Source organism: Oncorhynchus mykiss, chromosome 4 (assembly GCF_057628025.1).
Source record: "Oncorhynchus mykiss isolate SJ-2025 chromosome 4, ASM5762802v1, whole genome shotgun sequence".
In the NCBI taxonomy this organism is placed as follows: Eukaryota; Metazoa; Chordata; class Actinopteri; order Salmoniformes; family Salmonidae; genus Oncorhynchus; species Oncorhynchus mykiss.
In genome coordinates this window covers 85,900,001-85,916,994 of record NC_143025.1, presented here as the reverse complement: position 1 = coordinate 85,916,994, position 16,994 = coordinate 85,900,001, and the positions used below count along the sequence as shown (strand labels likewise).

Below are 16,994 nucleotides of genomic sequence, written 5' to 3'. Positions count from 1 at the left end.
GTGAGCTATTGCTCACATATTCATCTTAATGATATCCCTATTTGTACACACAACACCACTCAATTCCACCATGTCCACCCAGGAATATGAATAATGATTTTAAATAGTGTTTATTATATCACATTTATCTGGATCAAACCACTTCATTTCAAATCCCTAATCCCTCCTCTCGTCCAATTTAAAAAATATATTTACACTCAGGCTCATTGTAGCATCGATCTACCTCTGTTTAAACATTACTCTCAAGGCTCTCTGGGGAGAGACTATTGAGTCCTCTAGCTACATTACAGTTGGCAGGCAGGGAAGGAGGGAAACAGGCATAGAGGGAGAGATGGAGGGAGACAGGCATAGAGGGAGAGATGGAGGGAGACAGGCATAGAGGGAGAGATGGAGGGAGACAGGCATAGAGGGAGAGATGGAGGGAGACAGGCATAGAGGGAGGGATGGAGGGAGACAGGCATAGAGGGAGAGATGGAGGGAGACAGGCATAGAGGGAGAGATGGAGGGAGACATGCATAGAGGGATGGATGGAGAGGGACAGGTGTAGAGGGAGGGATGGAGGGAGACATGTGATGAGGGAGGGATGGAGGGAGTGAGGTGTAGAGAGGGGGATGGAGGGAGTGAGGTGTAGAGGGAGGGGTGGAGGGAGTGAGGTGGAGAGGGAGGGATGAGGGAGTGAGGTGTAGAGGCAGGGATGGAGGGAGTGAGGTGTAGAGGGAGGGGTGGAGGGAGTGAGGCGTAGAGGGAGGGATGGAGGGAGACATGTGTAGAGGGAGGGATGGAGGGAGACGTGTAGAGGGAGGGGTGGAGGGAGTGAGGTGTAGAGGGAGGGGTGGAGGGAGTGAGGTGTAAAGGGAGGGATGGACGGAGTGAGGTGTAGAGGGAGGGATGGAGGGAGTGAGGTGTAGAGGGAGGTATGGAGGGAGTGAGGTGTAGAGGCAGGGATGGAGGGAGTGAGGTATAGAGGCAGGGATGGAGGGAGTGAGGTGTAGAGGCAGGGATGGAGGGAGTGAGGTGTAGAGGCAGGGATGTAGGGAGTGAGGTGTAGAGGGAGGGATGGAGGGAGTGAGGTGTAGAGGCAGGGATGGAGGGAGTGAGGTGTAGAGGCAGGGATGGAGGGAGACATGTGTAGAAGGAGGGATGGAGGGAGACATTTGTAGAGGGAGGGATGGAGGGAGTGAGGTGTAGAGCTAGGGATGGAGGGAGAGATGCACAGATGGAGGGATGGAGGAATGGAGGGAGACAGGCGTAGAGGGAGGGATGGAGGTGGGGCTAGCGGAAAGGAGACATGGAGGAAGGAGGGAGAGAGGGAAGGAGAGAGGGAAGGAGGGAGGGAGGGAGGGTGGCAAGGAGAGAGTGAGGAAATTAGGGATGGTGGCAAGGAGGGCGGGAGGAAATGAGGGAGGGAGGGAGGGAGGGTGTGAGAGAAGCTTGGAGGCAAGGACAGAGGGAGGGAGACAGGTTGAGAGGACAAAAGAGAGGGAGAGAGAGATTAAGGCAGCCAAGGAGAGAGGAAAAGAGGCACTGTGGATGGGGTTAGAGGGGAAAGGGGCACTGTGGATGGGGTTAGAGGGGAAAGAGAGCCACTGTGGATGGGGTTAGAGAGGAAAGAGAGGCACTGTGGATGGGGTTAGAGAGGAAAGAGAGCCACTGTGGATGGGGTTAGAGTGGAAAGAGAGGCACTGTGGGAGGGGTTAGAGGGGAAAGAGAGCCACTGTGGATGGGGTTAGAGGGGAAAGAGAGGCACTGTGGATGGGGTTAGAGGGGAAAGAGAGGCACTCTGGATGGGGTTAGAGTGGAAAGAGAGGCACTGTGGATGGGGTTAGAGGGGAAAGAGAGCCACTGTGGATGGGGTTAGAGTGGAAGGAGAGCATTGATCTAAACTAGATTAGTCTGTGTGTGCTCCAAGCACGGATCAATATGCCATCTCAGGGAGGAGGAGGAGGAGAAGGAATGGAGGAGGAGGAGGAGGAGGAATGGATGCGGAAGAGGAGGAGGAGGAATGGAGGAGGAGAGATGGAGGAGGACAAGGAGAAATGGAGGAGGAGGAGGAGAAGGACAGACGGAGGAGGATATATGGCGGAGGAAGAGAAGCCTGTGCTTGCATTATAAATGGCCCCAGCTTGGCTAAGAGACGTCAGAGATGGCCGTTGGATAGCATAATAAACCTCTGACCGTAACAAAGTGGAAGATGAGGGATGCAAGGCCTGCATTCCAAATGGCACTCTATTCATTTCATAGTGCACTACTTTTGACCAGAGTCCATAGGGCTCTTGGAAAAATGAACGCACTATATAGAGCATAGGGTGATATTTGGGACGCAACGTAGGAAAGGCAGTGTATTAATGATCACCATTGGGTTAATGATTTGGTTAATGATCAACAGAGCAGGATGGAGCGGCCGTCCCATTCATAATCTGTAGTTATTATTATACAGAACGATTGATTGTGGTGTATTAGTGTGTCCTTGAATAACGAGGGAAAGAGATGGTGGTGTACAGGCCCCTGGACCCCTGAAGGGCCTCTTCTCACTGTCAGACAAGGTGGGAGGGAGGGAGGAATAGATAGAAGGCAAGGTGATACTAAATAAGTCTGGTCTGGTTCATCTCAAGAGAAACAGCCCTGGTTCGCTCTACCTTAAAAAGTACAAGAAAGAGGATTTGACACCCCATCATCTCAGAATGTTCTGAAATATTTCCGTAGTTACCATTAGTAGTCCTGAAACTTGTTGTTGAAATATAATTTGATCTATGAGAAATTAAGCTAATAAATTGCACCCAAATTGGCCATTTTCATTTATAGGATTCAGGTAATATTCAATAAAAATAGTACCCAACATCCGATTTGAATAAACATATTCCTACCAATGAGTAAGACATGAAAATATCAAAAGCCACCCACGGAACACAGAACCCCCCCCCCCCCCCACACCCCATACCAATCCCACCCCACAACCAGTATGCAGTATCAGTACTCTACATTTGACAAGTAGTATGAAGCTGTGGCTTGGAGTATTGCTTCTCCATACTATGTAATGTATTCTCTTTGAATCTGGTGTTTTTGTACAGAGAAATGTGTCATTGAAGTTGCTTGCTCTAGTAGACTCAAAAGTGGCGCAACTGTCTAAAGCACTGCATCTCAGTGTGAGAGGTGTCACTGCAGTCCCTGGTTCAAATCCAGGCTGCATCACATCTGGCCTTGATTGGGAGTCCCATAGGGCGGTTTACAATTGTCCCAGTGTTGGCTGGGGTAGGCGGTCATTGTAAATAAGAATTTGTTCTTCAGTGACTTTTTTTTTAAAGTAGTGTGGAAGTGCAAGTTTTGACCACTAGATGCCCCTGTTCCTGCTATAAAACCACAGTATTTTACCTATTGGGATGGTCTCTTGTGTTAACTAACATTTCCTTTGCACCTTTGGGAAGAAAACCAATAGTCTCATTATGAAAGTAAATTGTGTGGTCATCCTCACAATTCAAACTGTGTGTGGATTTTGCCCATTCCGTTGTATTTGTCATGTCTTACTCATTGGTAGGAAGACGTTTGGTCCAAATCAGATTTTGTCCACAATATTTATTTTAATATTATTTGAATCCTATAAATTAAAATGGCCAATCTTGGTGCAATCAATTAGCTTAATTTCTCAGAGAGAAAAATAACATTTCAACAAAATAATGTTTATTTTTTTTTTACCTGTCTTTATCTTTACCTGTTTCTAACTACAGAAACAATTCCAGATCAATCTGTGATGGTCAAATCAAATCAAATGTATTGGTCACATACACGTGTTTAGATGTTATTGCAGGTGTAGCCAAATGCTTGGGTCTCAAGGCTTGCTCCCCTGTCATTCAGGTTCTCATCATCAATCACTTCAGACTTTGGTCCAGCGTCAGTCACCTTGCATTATTGAAGTGTACAGGTAGTGTATGTGGAATACAGAGGGTAGTGTCTCATTCAGAAAGGTGTGATAGTATGCTACCATATCAGTAAGATAGAGGATTGGGTTCAGTTCAAGGTGCCTACAGTAGGTAGACTGGTGTTTAGACGTCGGTACAGATGTTGAGTATTACACGAATATTTAGCCCACCAGCTCCTTAGTGACACACAGTCACCTGGTATACAGTACATGGACACCAATCCTCGCCTCTCCCCTCTGTCTCTCTCTGTGTCTCTGTAGTTTTTATCTCATCTCTCTCTGTGTCTCTCTGTAGTTATTATCTCTCTCTCTCTGTGTCTCTCTGTAGTTATTATCTCTCTCTCTCTCTCTGTGTCTCTCTGTAGTTATTATCTCTCTCTCTCTGTGTTTCTCTGTAGTTAGTATATCTCTCTCTCTCTCTGTGTCTCTGTAGTTTGTATCTCATCTCTCTCTGTGTCTCTGTAGTTATTATCTCTCTCTCTGTGTCTCTGTAGTTATTATCTCTCTCGCTCTCTGTGTCTCTCTGTAGTTATTATCTCTCTATCTCTGTGTCTCTCTGTAGTTATTATCTCTCTCTCTCTGTGTCGCTGTAGTTATTATCTCATCTCTCTCTGTGTCTCTCTGTAGTTATTCTCTCTCTCTCTGTGCTTGTCTGTAGTTATTATCTCTCTCTCTCCATGTCTCTCTGTAGTTATTCTCTCTCTCTCTGTCTCTGTAGTTATTATCTCTCTCTCGGTGTCTCTGTAGTTATTCTCTCTCTCTATCTCTGTGTCTCTCTGTGGTTACTCTCTCATCTCTCTCTCTGTCTCTCTGTCGTTACTCTCTCATCTGTCACTTGTATTGTAGGGAATTAAAGTTGTGCACTATGTTGTGAATAAAAGTTGTGCACTATGTAGGGAATAAAAGTTGTGCACTATGTAGGGAATAAAAGTTGTGCACTATGTAGGGAATAGAAGTCATGCAGTATGTGTAAGGGGTGCGTAACTGGTGCCAGGGAAGTCAGACGCAGGAGAGCAGAACTGTGTAATAACTGGAGCAGTTTAATTATCAAATACACAAAATATGGGTACAAAACCCGTCGCGCACCAGTCAAAATGTGCACAAGCACTTACAACAAACAATTTCACACACAGACATGGGGTGAACGAAGGGTTAAATGCACAACATGTAATGAGGGAAATGTAAACCAGGTGTGTGGGAAAACAAGACAAAACAAATGGAAAATGAAAGGTGGATCGGCGATGGGTAGAAGATTGGTGACGTCGACCGCCGAACGTCGCTCGAACAAGGAGAGGAACCGACTTCGGCGGAAGTCGTGACAGTATGTTGGGAATAAAAGTTGTGCACTTTGTAGGGAATAAAAGTTGTGAACTATGTAGGGAATCAAATTTGTGCACTACGTAGGGAGTAAAAGTCGTGCACTATGTAGGGAATTAAAGTCGATCAGTATGTAGGGAATAAAATTCATGCAGCAAGTATTGCATAAGGTTCCATTTTGAATGCAGTTTTTCTCATAGCACCAGTACTCTCCTTGACTGTCCTAGTAATCCATAGATCTTACTACCCCAGTGTAGTCCAGTGGAGGCTGCTGAAGGCAGAACGGCTCACAATAATGGCCGGAAAAGAGCAAATGGAATGGAAACATGGAAACCATGTGTTTGATGTATTTGATACCATTCCATTAATTCCGCTCCAGCCACTAGCACTAGCCCGTCCTCCCCAATTAAAGTTCCACCAGCCTCATGTGCTTTAGGCAGGTGTTGAATCATACAGTATGTCAGCATGTGATCTTCCTGCAGATGGACAGATTACAGTTCAAATAGGAAACAACAAGGGATATTGGATTTATATGCTTTTCTCAAGCCTTCCAAACATGATCAACATATTATAGAAAAACCAATATGATTTTCCACATACTGAATTAGAAAATAAACTATAGTCTCAAAACGTATTTAAACTGTCATGTACTGTCATGTTGTGTCTTGTCTCTGTCCTTTCCCTTCACCCTGTCTCCCTCTGCTGGTCGTTGTTAGGTTACCTTTTCTCCCCCTCTTTCCCCCAGCTGTGCCTTGTCTCCTCCTAACCACCTCGTCACCCCTTTTCCCACCTGTTCCCTTTTTCCCTCTGATTAGTCCCCTATATCTCTCTCTGTTTTTGTTCCTGTCCTTGTCGGATTCTTGTTTGTTGTGTTTCATGCCTGAACCAGACTGTCGTCATGTTTGCTGTAACCTTGTCTTGTCCTGTCGGAATCTGCCGGTCCGTCTGAGCCTACCTATGTCTGGTAATTAAAGAAGCTCTGTTTAAGTTAATTCGCTTTTGGGTCCTCATTCACGCACCGTAACAGAAGAATCCGACCAAGAATGGACCCAGCGACTTCGGATCCTCTCCACTCAGCCGTCGGGATCCAGGGAGCGATGCTAGGCAGACACGAGCAGGAAGTGTCTGCTGCTCGACATGCCGTTGAGACCCTGGCCACCCAAGTCTCCAACCTCACAGAACAGGTTCACCATCTCCGCCTCGATCCACCGGCCACTTCCAGGGCTTTCGAATCTCCGGAGCCCAGAATCAATAACCCGCCGTGTTACTCTGGGGAGCCCACTGAATGCCGCTCGTTCCTCACCCAGTGTGATATTGTGTTTTCTCTCCAGCCCAACACTTACTCCAGGAGCACTGCTCGTGTCGCCTACGTCATATCTCTCCTTATTGGACGGGCTCGTGAGTGGGGCACGGCAATCTGGGAGGCAAGGGCTGAGTGTACTAACCAGTATCAGGACTTTAAGGAGGAGATGATACGGGTTTTTGATCGATCTGTTTTTGGGGAGGAGGCTTCCAGGGCCCTGTCTTCCCTATGTCAAGGCAATCGATCCATAACAGACTACTCTATTGAGTTTCGCACTCTTGCTGTCTCCAGTGGCTGGAACGAGCCGGCCTTGCTCGCTCGTCTTCTGGAGGGTCTCCGCGCAGAGGTAAAGGATGAGATTCTCTCCCGGGAGGTTCCTTCCAGCGTGGATTCCTTGATTGAACTCGCTATTCGCATTGAGCGACGGGTTGATCTTCGTCACCGAGCTCGTGGAAAGGAGCTTGCGCTCTCCGTCGCCCCCCTCTCCGCATCACTACCATCTTCCTCTGCCGGCTCGGGTGCTGAGCCCATGCAGCTGGGAGGTATCCGCATCTCGACTAAGGAGAGGGAACGGAGAATCACCAACCGCCTCTGTCTCTATTGCGGTTCCGCTGGTCATTTTGTCACTTCATGTCCAGTAAAAGGCCAGAGCTCGTCAGTAAGCGGAGGGCTACTGGTGAGCGCTACTACTCCTGTCTCTCCTTCAAGATCCTGCACTACCTTGTCGGTCCATCTACGCTGGACCGGTTCGTCAGCTTCCTGCAGTGCCTTAATAGACTCTGGGGCGGAGGGCTGTTTTATGGACGAGACCTGGGCTCGGGAACATGACATTCCTCTCAGACAGTTAAAGGAGCCCACGGCCTTGTTCGCCCTGGATGGTAGTCCTCTCCCCAGGATTCAGCGTGAGACGCTACCTTTAACCCTCACTGTTTCTGGTAATCATAGTGAAACCATTTCTTTTTTAATTTTTCGTTCACCTTTTACACCTGTTGTTTTGGGCCATCCCTGGCTAGTTTGTCATAATCCTTCCATTAATTGGTCTAGTAATTCTATCCTCTCCTGGAACGTCTCTTGTCATGTGAAATGTTTAATGTCTGCTATCCCTCCTGTTTCCTCTGTCTCTTCTTCACAGGAGGAGCCTGGTGATTTGACAGGGGTGCCGGAGGAATATCACGATCTGCGCACGGTGTTCAGTCGGTCCAGGGCCACCTCTCTTCCTCCACACCGGTCGTATGATTGTAGTATTGATCTCCTTCCGGGAACCACCCCCCCCCGGGGTAGACTATACTCTCTGTCGGCTCCCGAACGTAAGGCTCTCGAAGATTATTTGTCTGTAGCTCTTGACGCCGGTACCATAGTCCCCTCCTCCTCTCCCGCCGGAGCGGGGTTTTTTTTTGTCAAGAAGAAGGACGGGTCTCTGCGCCCCTGCATAGATTATCGAGGGCTGAATGACATAACAGTGAAGAATCGTTATCCGCTTCCTCTTATGTCTTCAGCCTTCGAGATCCTGCAGGGAGCCAGGTTTTTCACTAAGTTGGACCTTCGTAACGCTTACCATCTCGTGCGCATCAGGGAGGGGGACGAGTGGAAGACGGCGTTTAACACTCCGTTAGGGCACTTTGAATACCGGGTTCTTCCTTTCGGCCTCGCTAACGCTCCAGCTGTCTTTCAGGCATTAGTCAATGATGTCCTGAGAGACATGCTGAACATCTTTGTTTTCGTTTACCTTGACGATATCCTGATTTTTTCACCGTCACTCCAGATTCATGTTCAGCACGTTCGACGTGTCCTCCAGCGCCTTTTAGAGAATTGTCTTTTTGTGAAGGCTGAGAAGTGCACTTTTCATGCCTCCTCCGTCACATTTCTCGGTTCTGTTATTTCCGCTGAAGGCATTAAGATGGATCCCGCTAAGGTCCAAGCTGTCATTGATTGGCCCGTCCCTAAGTCACGCGTCGAGCTGCAGCGCTTTCTCGGCTTCGCGAACTTCTATCGTCGTTTCATCCGTAATTTCGGTCAGGTGGCAGCTCCTCTCACAGCCCTTACTTCTGTCAAGACGTGCTTTAAGTGGTCCGTTTCCGCCCAGGGAGCTTTTGATCTCCTCAAGAATCGTTTTACATCCGCTCCTATCCTTGTTACACCTGACGTCTCTAGACAGTTCGTTGTCGAGGTTGACGCGTCAGAGGTGGGCGTGGGAGCCATTCTTTCTCAGCGCTCCCTCTCTGACGACAAGGTCCACCCATGCGCGTATTTTTCTCATCGCCTGTCGCCGTCGGAACGTAACTATGATGTGGGTAACCGCGAACTGCTCGCCATCCGGTTAGCCCTAGGCGAATGGCGACAGTGGTTGGAGGGGGCGACCGTTCCTTTTGTCGTTTGGACTGACCATGGGAACCTTGAGTACATCCGTTCTGCCAAACGACTTAATGCGCGTCAGGCGCGTTGGGCGCTGTTTTTCGCTCGTTTCGAGTTCGTGATTTCTTATCGTCCGGGCTCTAAGAACACCAAGCCTGATGCTTTGTCTCGTCTCTTCAGTTCTTCAGTAGCCTCCACTGACCCCGAGGGGATTCTCCCTGAGGGGCGTGTTGTCGGGTTGACTGTCTGGGGAATTGAGAGGCAGGTAAAACAAGCGCTCACTCACACTCCGTCGCCGCGCGCTTGTCCTAGGAACCTTCTTTTCGTTCCCGTTCCTACTCGTCTGGCCGTTCTTCAGTGGGCTCACTCTGCCAAGTTAGCCGGCCACCCTGGCGTTCGGGGTACGCTTGCTTCCATTCGCCAGCGTTTTTGGTGGCCCACCCGGGAGCATGACACGCGTCGTTTCGTGGCTGCTTGTTCGGTCTGCGCGCAGACTAAGTCCGGTAACTCTCCTCCTGCCGGCCGTCTCAGGCCGCTTCCTATTCCCTCTCGACCGTGGTCTCACATCGCCTTAGATTTTGTCACCGGACTGCCTTCGTCAGCGGGGAAGACTGTTATTCTTACGGTTGTCGATAGGTTCTCTAAGGCGGCTCATTTCATTCCCCTTGCTAAGCTTCCTTCTGCTAAAGAGACGGCACAAATCATCATCGAGAATGTTTTCAGAATTCATGGCCTTCCGTCAGACGTCGTTTCGGACAGAGGTCCGCAATTCACGTCTCAATTTTGGAGGGAGTTTTGCCGTTTGATTGGGGCTTCCGTCAGTTTCTCTTCCGGCTTTCACCCCCAGTCTAACGGTCAAGCAGAACGGGCCAATCAGACTATTGGTCGCATCTTACGCAGTCTTTCTTTTCGCAACCCTGCGTCTTGGTCAGAACAGCTCCCCTGGGCAGAATACGCCCACAACTCGCTTCCTTCGTCTGCGACCGGGCTATCTCCTTTTCAGAGTAGCCTCGGGTACCAGCCTCCGCTGTTCTCATCTCAGTTCGCCGAGTCCAGCGTCCCCTCCGCTCAGGCTTTTGTCCAACGTTGCGAGCGCACCTGGAAGAGGGTCAGGTCTGCACTTTGCCGTTATAGGACGCAGACTGTGAGGGCTGCTAATAAGCGTAGAACTAAGAGTCCTAGATATTGTCGCGGTCAGAGAGTTTGGCTCTCCACTCAGAACCTTCCCCTTAAGACGGCTTCTCGCAAGTTGACCCCGCGGTTCATTGGTCCGTTCCGTATTTCTCGGGTCATTAATCCTGTCGCAGTTCGACTTCTTCTTCCGCGATACCTTCGTCGCGTCCACCCGGTCTTCCATGTCTCCTGCATCAAGCCCGTCCTTCGCGCCCCCGCTCGTCTTCCCCCCCCCCCCCCATCCTTGTCGAGGGCGCACCCATCTACAGGGTCCGTAGAATTTTGGACATGGTCACCAGTACCTCGTAGATTGGGAGGGGTACGGTCCTGAGGAGAGGAGTTGGGTTCCCTCTCGGGACGTGCTGGACCGTGCGCTGATCGAGGATTTCCTCCGTTGCCGCCAGGTTTCCTCCTCGAGTGCGCCAGGAGGCGCTCGGTGAGTGGGGGGGTACTGTCATGTACTGTCATGTTGTGTCTTGTCTCTGTCCTTTCCCTTCACCCTGTCTCCCTCTGCTGGTCGTTGTTAGGTTACCTTTTCTCCCCCTCTTTCCCCCAGCTGTGCCTTGTCTCCTCCTAACCACCTCGTCACCCCTTTTCCCACCTGTTCCCTTTTTCCCTCTGATTAGTCCCCTATATCTCTCTCTGTTTTTGTTCCTGTCCTTGTCGGATTCTTGTTTGTTGTGTTTCATGCCTGAACCAGACTGTCGTCATGTTTGCTGTAACCTTGTCTTGTCCTGTCGGAATCTGCCGGTCCGTCTGAGCCTACCTATGTCTGGTAATTAAAGAAGCTCTGTTTAAGTTAATTCGCTTTTGGGTCCTCATTCACGCACCGTAACATAAACATTATCGTGTGGAACAATGGCCGTTCCTCTCACTCCTCTCTACAAGGTGTCGGCGTGTTGTTGCTTTTGTTCTCTCCTCTCTTTCATCTCCTAGGCTCTCATTTGCCTTATTAACTTCTAGATGCCTCTCTCTCTCTCTCTCTCTCTCTCTCTCTCTCTCGCTCTCTCTCCTCCAGGTGGTCTATAAGAATAATGACATCCGTCTGGAGCTCTCCCGTCTGGCTCGCATTGTAGACCCCAAGATGAAGCTCCAGGGTGAAGTGGTGTTTAAGTGTGAAAACGTACCCACCCTGGACCCAATCAACTTTGAGAGCCCTGATTCCTACCTCAGCCTGCCCAAGTGGAATACCAAGAGGGTCGGATCCATCTCCTTTGATTTCAGGACCTCCGAACCCAACGGACTCATCCTCTTCACCCATGGCAAGGTATACAAACAACACAGCTTACCTGTTGTACTTGTCTTTCTGTCACTCAAACTCCCATTTTTTTTATGATACTAGTTCCAGTTCTGCATGTTGCAACTATTTTGAAGGTTTCACTTGCAATGGTTGTGTTATGTGGTTGATTAACCTGCCTTGGATGAATGTACTGAAGTTTAAGTCTGCTGTGGGTGAGATATTCCCCCTGATAAAAGCTGTTTAGCTGAAAGGTTGGTCATTGATTTGTACAGTTTATTATCTGTCAGCACCTAAAGAGGGTTCTTTATTTCCAGGCCCAGGACCGTCGCGACGCGGCAGGGAAGAAGAACAACAAGGTGGACTTCTTTGCTGTGGAGCTGCTAGATGGAGGGCTGTACCTGCTGCTGGACATGGGCTCGGGAACCATCAAGGTCAAAGCCACACAGAGCAAGGTCAACGACGGAGCCTGGCACCACGTGGACATTCAGAGGGACGGACGATCAGGTGAGGAGGGAGGAAGAGGAGGGGTAGGAGGAGAAAGAAGTGGTAAGACATTAATCATGAGGATGATGAAGCAAAACCTTTTTCGATTCATTTTGCTGATATTTCCTCCACAGTGTGCTTATCCTGTGTGTCCTCTGACCTGGTAAAGGTTGGACAAACAGAACAGAACACAGAGGTGTAGAGAGGAAAATTATAGCAGAGTAAAGAGGTTTGGATGTTGTTGCATTGATCTCCACAACAGAATGGATTTACCACATTGCAGCCAGAGAGAGTGAGTGAGAGAGAAACAGAGATAACAACCTTCCATAACAAAGCCATCACCTACAGAGAGATGAACCTGGAGAAGAGCCCCCTAAGCAAGCTGTTCCTGGGCCTCTGTTCACAAACACGAACAGACCCCACAGAGCCCAAGGACAGCAACACAATTAGACACAACCAAATCATGAGAAAACAAAAATATAATTACTTGAGACAATGGAAATAATTAACAAAAAAAACTGAGCAAACTAGAATGCTATTTGGCCCTAAACAGAGAGTACACAGTGGCAGAATACCTGACCACTGTGACTGACAAAAACTTAAGGAAAGCTTTGACTATGTACAGACTCAGTGAGCATAGCCTTGCTATTGAGAAAGGGCACTGAAGGCAGACCTGGCTCTCAAGAGAAGACAGGCTATGTGCACACTGCCCACAAAATGAGGTGGATACTGAGCTGCACTTCCTAACCTCCTGCCCGATGTATGACCATATTAGAGACACATATTTCCCTCAGATTACACAGATTAATAAAGAATTCGAAAACAAATCCAATTTTGATAAACTCCCATATCTACTGGGTGAAATTCCACAGTGTGCCATCACAGCAGCAAGATTTGTGACCTGTTGCCACAAGAAAAGGGCAACCAGTGAAGAACAAACACCATTGTAAATACAACCCATATTTATGTTTATTTATTTCCCTTTTTGTACTTGAACTATTTGCACATCTTTAAAACACTGTAAGTATAATATGACAACACTGTATTTAGACATAATATGACCTTTTAAATGTCTTTATTATTTTGGAAAATGTGTGAGTGTAAAATTTACTGTAAATGTTTTATTGTTTATTTCATTTTGTTTAACCATTTCACTTTGACAATGTAAACATACAGTTGAAGTCGTAAGTTTACATACACTTAGGTTGGACTCATTAAAACTAGTTTTTCAACCATTCCACAAATGTCTTGTTATCAAACTATAGTTTTGGCAAGTTGGTTAGGACATCTACTTTTTGCATGAGACAAGTCATTTTTCCAACAATTGTTTACAGACAGATTATTTCACGTATAATTCACTGTGTCACAATTCCAGTGGGTCAGAAGTTTACAAACACTAGGTTGACTGTGCCTTTAAAGAGCTTGGAAAATTCCAGAACATGATGTCATGGCTTTAGAAGCTTCTGATAGGCTAATTGACATCATTTGAGTCAATTGGAGGTGTGCCCGTGGATGTATTTCAAGGCCTACCTTCAAACTTCATGCCTCTTTGCTTGACATCATGGGAAAGTCAAAAGTAATCAGCCAAGACCCTATGAAAAAAATTTGAGACCTCCACAAGTCTGGTTCATCCTTGGGAGCAATTTCCAAATGCCTGAAGGTACCATGTTCATCTGTACAAACAATAGTATGCAAGTATAAACACCATGAGACCAAGCAGCAGTCATTCTCGCTCAGGAAGGAGACGCGTTCTCTCTCCTAGAGATGAACGTACTTTGGTGCGAAAAGTGCAAATCAATCCCAGAACAACAGCAAAGGACTTTGTGAAGATGCTGGAGGAAACGGGTCCTATATCGGGTCCTATATCGACATATCCTGAAAGGCCGCTCGGCAAGGAAGAAGCCACTGCTCCAAAACCGCCATAAAAAAGTCAGACTACGGTTTGTAACTGCACATGTGGACAAAGATCGTAATTTTTAGAGAAATGTCCTCTGGTCTGATGAAACAAAAATAGAACTGTTTGGCCATAATGACCAACTTTATGTTTGGAAGAAAAAAGGGGGAGGCTTGCAAGCCGAAGAACAACATCCTAACCGTGAAGCACGCGGGTGGCAGCATCATGTTGTGGGGGTGCTTTGCTGCAGGTGGGACTGGTGCACTTCGCAAAATAGATGGAATCATAAGGATGGGAAATTATGCGGATATATTGAAGGAACATCTCAAGAAATCAGTCAGGAAGTTAAAGCTTGGTCGCAAATGGGTCTTCCAAATGGACAATAACCCCGAGCATACTTCCAAAGCTGTGGCAAAATGGCTTAAGGACAACAAAGTCAAGGTATTGGAGTGGCCATAATAAAGCCCTTACCTCAAACCTATAGAACATTTGTGGGCAGAATTGAAAAAGCGTGTGCGAGCAAGGAGGCCTACAAACCTGACTCAGTTACATCAGCTCTGTCAGGGGGATTCACCCAACTTATTGTGGGAAGCTTGTGGAAGACTACCCGAAACATTTAACCCAAGTTAAACCATTTAAAAGCAATCCTACCAAATACTAATTGAGTGTATGTAAACTTCTGACCCACTGGGAGTGTGATGAAAGAAATAAAAGCTGAAATGAATAATTCACTCTACTATTATTCTGACATTTCACATTCTTAAAATAAAGTGGTGATCCTAACTGACCTAAGACAGGGAATTTTCACCAGGATTAAATGTCAGGAATTGTGAAAAATGTATTTGGCTAAGGTGTACGTAAACTTCAACTCTATGTTTCCCATGCCAATAGAGCCCCTTGAATTGTATTTAATTGAGATCGAGAGAGAGAGAACAGAGTGAGAGAGAGCTAGGGAGAGAAAGAGCAAAGACTGTGAGAGGGATAAAGAGAGACCAAAGAGTGAGAGACGGAGAGAGAGAGAGAGACCAAAGAGAGAGGGAGAGAGAGAGAGACCAACGAGAGAGAGGGATAGAGAGAGACCAAAGAGAGAGTTAGGGATAGAGCGAGACCAAAGAGGGAGAGAGAGAGACAAAAGAGGGAGAAGGAGAGAGAGAGAGACCAGAGAGAGGGAGAGAGAGAGACCAAAGAGTGAGAGAGGGAGAGAGACCAATGAGTGAGAGAAGGAGAGAGAGAGAGAGAGAGAGACCAGAGGGAGAGAGAGGAAGAGAGAGAGAAATACCAGAGTGAGAGAAGGAGAGAGAGACCAAAGAGAGAAAGAAGGAGAGATAGAGACCAAAGAGGGAAAGGGAGAGACCAAAGAGAGAGAGAGAGAGAGACCAAATAGAGAGAGGGAGAGAGAAAGACCAAAGATTGAGAGGAAAGAGAGAGACCAAAAAGAGAGAGAGAGAAAGGAAAAGAGAGACCAAAGAGAGAGAGAGAGAGAGATGGATAAACCAAAGAGAGAGAGGGAGGATGAGAGAGAGATAGATAGACCATTAGAACTGCTGTTATTCGATCTCCTGTCCTGTGGTATATATCAGCTTAGAGCCCTGTGTCAACACACTATACTCTGGTTAATCATACCTAGCATCGATGAAAGTAGAGGACAAAAGGAGGATTGGGAAAACAGTGTGATTTTCAGAAGGAAGAATAGAGAAATTAGACAGATATATGGATATGCGGCTGAGTGGAGTGGTTTAAAGAACTTGTTTCTATATACCGTGCATTCGGAAAGCATTCCGACTCCTTGACTTTTTCCACATTGTGTTACGTTACAGCTTATTCTAAAATGTATTAAATAATGTTTTCCCTCATCAGTCGACACACAATACAAAATAATGACGAAGTGAAAACAGGTCTTTTACATTTTTGCAAAAATGCTAAGAGACAGGTGCATCCTGTTTCCATTGACCATCCTTGAGATTTTTCTACAACATGATTGGAGTCCACCTGTGGTAAATTTAATTGATTGGACATGATTTGAAAAGGCCTGTCTATATAAAGGTCCCACAGTTGACAGTGCATGTCAGAGCAAAAACCAAGCCATGAGGTCGAAGGAATTGTCCATAGAGCTACGAGATAGGATTGTGTCGAGTTACAGATCTGCGGAAGGATACCAAAAAATGTCTGAAGCATTGATGGTTCCCAAGAACACAGTGGCCTCCATCATTCTTAAATGGAAGAAGTGCTGGCCGCCCGGCCAAACTGAGCAATCAGAGGAGAAGGGCCTTGGTCAGGGAGGCGACCAAGAACCCAATGGTCACTCTAACAGAGCTCCAGAGTTCCTCTGTGGAGATGGGAGAACCTTCCAGAAGGACAATCATCTCTGCAGCACTACACCAATCAGACCTTTATGGTAGAGTGGCCAGACGGAAGCAACTCTTCAGTAAAAGGCACATGACAGCCCGCTTGGAGTTTACCCAAAGGCACCTAAAGGACTCAGACCATGATTCTCTGGTCTGAAGAACCAAGATTACCAACATCTGAAGGAAACTTGACACCATCCCTACGGTGAAGCATGGTGGTGGAAGCATCATACTGTGGGGATTTATTTCAGCAGCAGAGACTGGGAGACTAGTCAGGATCGAGGGAAAGCGCAAAGTACAGAGAGGTCTTTGAGGAAAACCTGCTCCAGAGCAATCAGGACCTCAGACTGCGGAGAAGGTTCTCCTACAACAACCCTAAGCACACAGCCAAGACAATGCTGGAGTGGCTTCGGGACAAGTCTCTGAATGTCCTTGAGTGGCCCAGCCAGAGCCCAGACTTGAACCCAATCTAATATCTCTGGAGAGACCTGAAAATAGCTGTGCAGCGATGTTCCCCATCCGACCTGACAGAGCTTGAGAGGATCTACAGCGAAGAATGGGAGAAACTCCCGAAAATCAAACTGTGCCAATCTTGCTGCATCATACCCAAGAAGACTCTGGCTGTAATCACTGCCAGAGGTGCTTCAACATAGTACTTAGTAAAGGGGTCTGAATACTTATGTAAATGTGATATTTCAAATTTTTTTTTTTTCCATTTTTTTATTACATTTGCCAAGACTTCTCAAAACCTGTTCTTACTCTGTCATTATGGGGTATTGTGTGTAGATTGATAAGGGAAAACCTTTTTTTATTCCGTTTTTAGTAACATTAAAAAAAAGTGGATAAAGTGAAGTGATCTGAATACTTTGCGAATGCGCGGTAAGGACTTCCTGTTCAATTTAAATCTCTGTAGGTCAGAGCCACCTAGTATTTAACTTGGAGTATATAAAAAACAAATAAAAAACAAACTGAAT

The 16,994-nt window shown here is 47.0% G+C and overlaps 1 protein-coding gene across 16 annotated transcripts in view; it reads left to right on the top strand.

The window, feature by feature from the left end:
- LOC110522572 (neurexin-3b) overlaps positions 1-16,994 on the top strand; it is a 628,889-nt gene that overhangs the window by 172,912 nt on the left and 438,983 nt on the right. For all 16 annotated transcript variants that reach the window (XR_016495480.1, XR_016495481.1, XR_016495482.1 and 13 more), the window contains 2 exons: positions 11,077-11,325; positions 11,613-11,802. Coding sequence is in view for 12 of the 16 variants with exons in the window: in XM_090233216.1 (XP_090089342.1) it covers positions 11,077-11,325; positions 11,613-11,802 (439 nt within the window). In the remaining 4 variants the exon portion in view is untranslated. The remainder of the gene's footprint in view (positions 1-11,076; positions 11,326-11,612; positions 11,803-16,994) is intronic.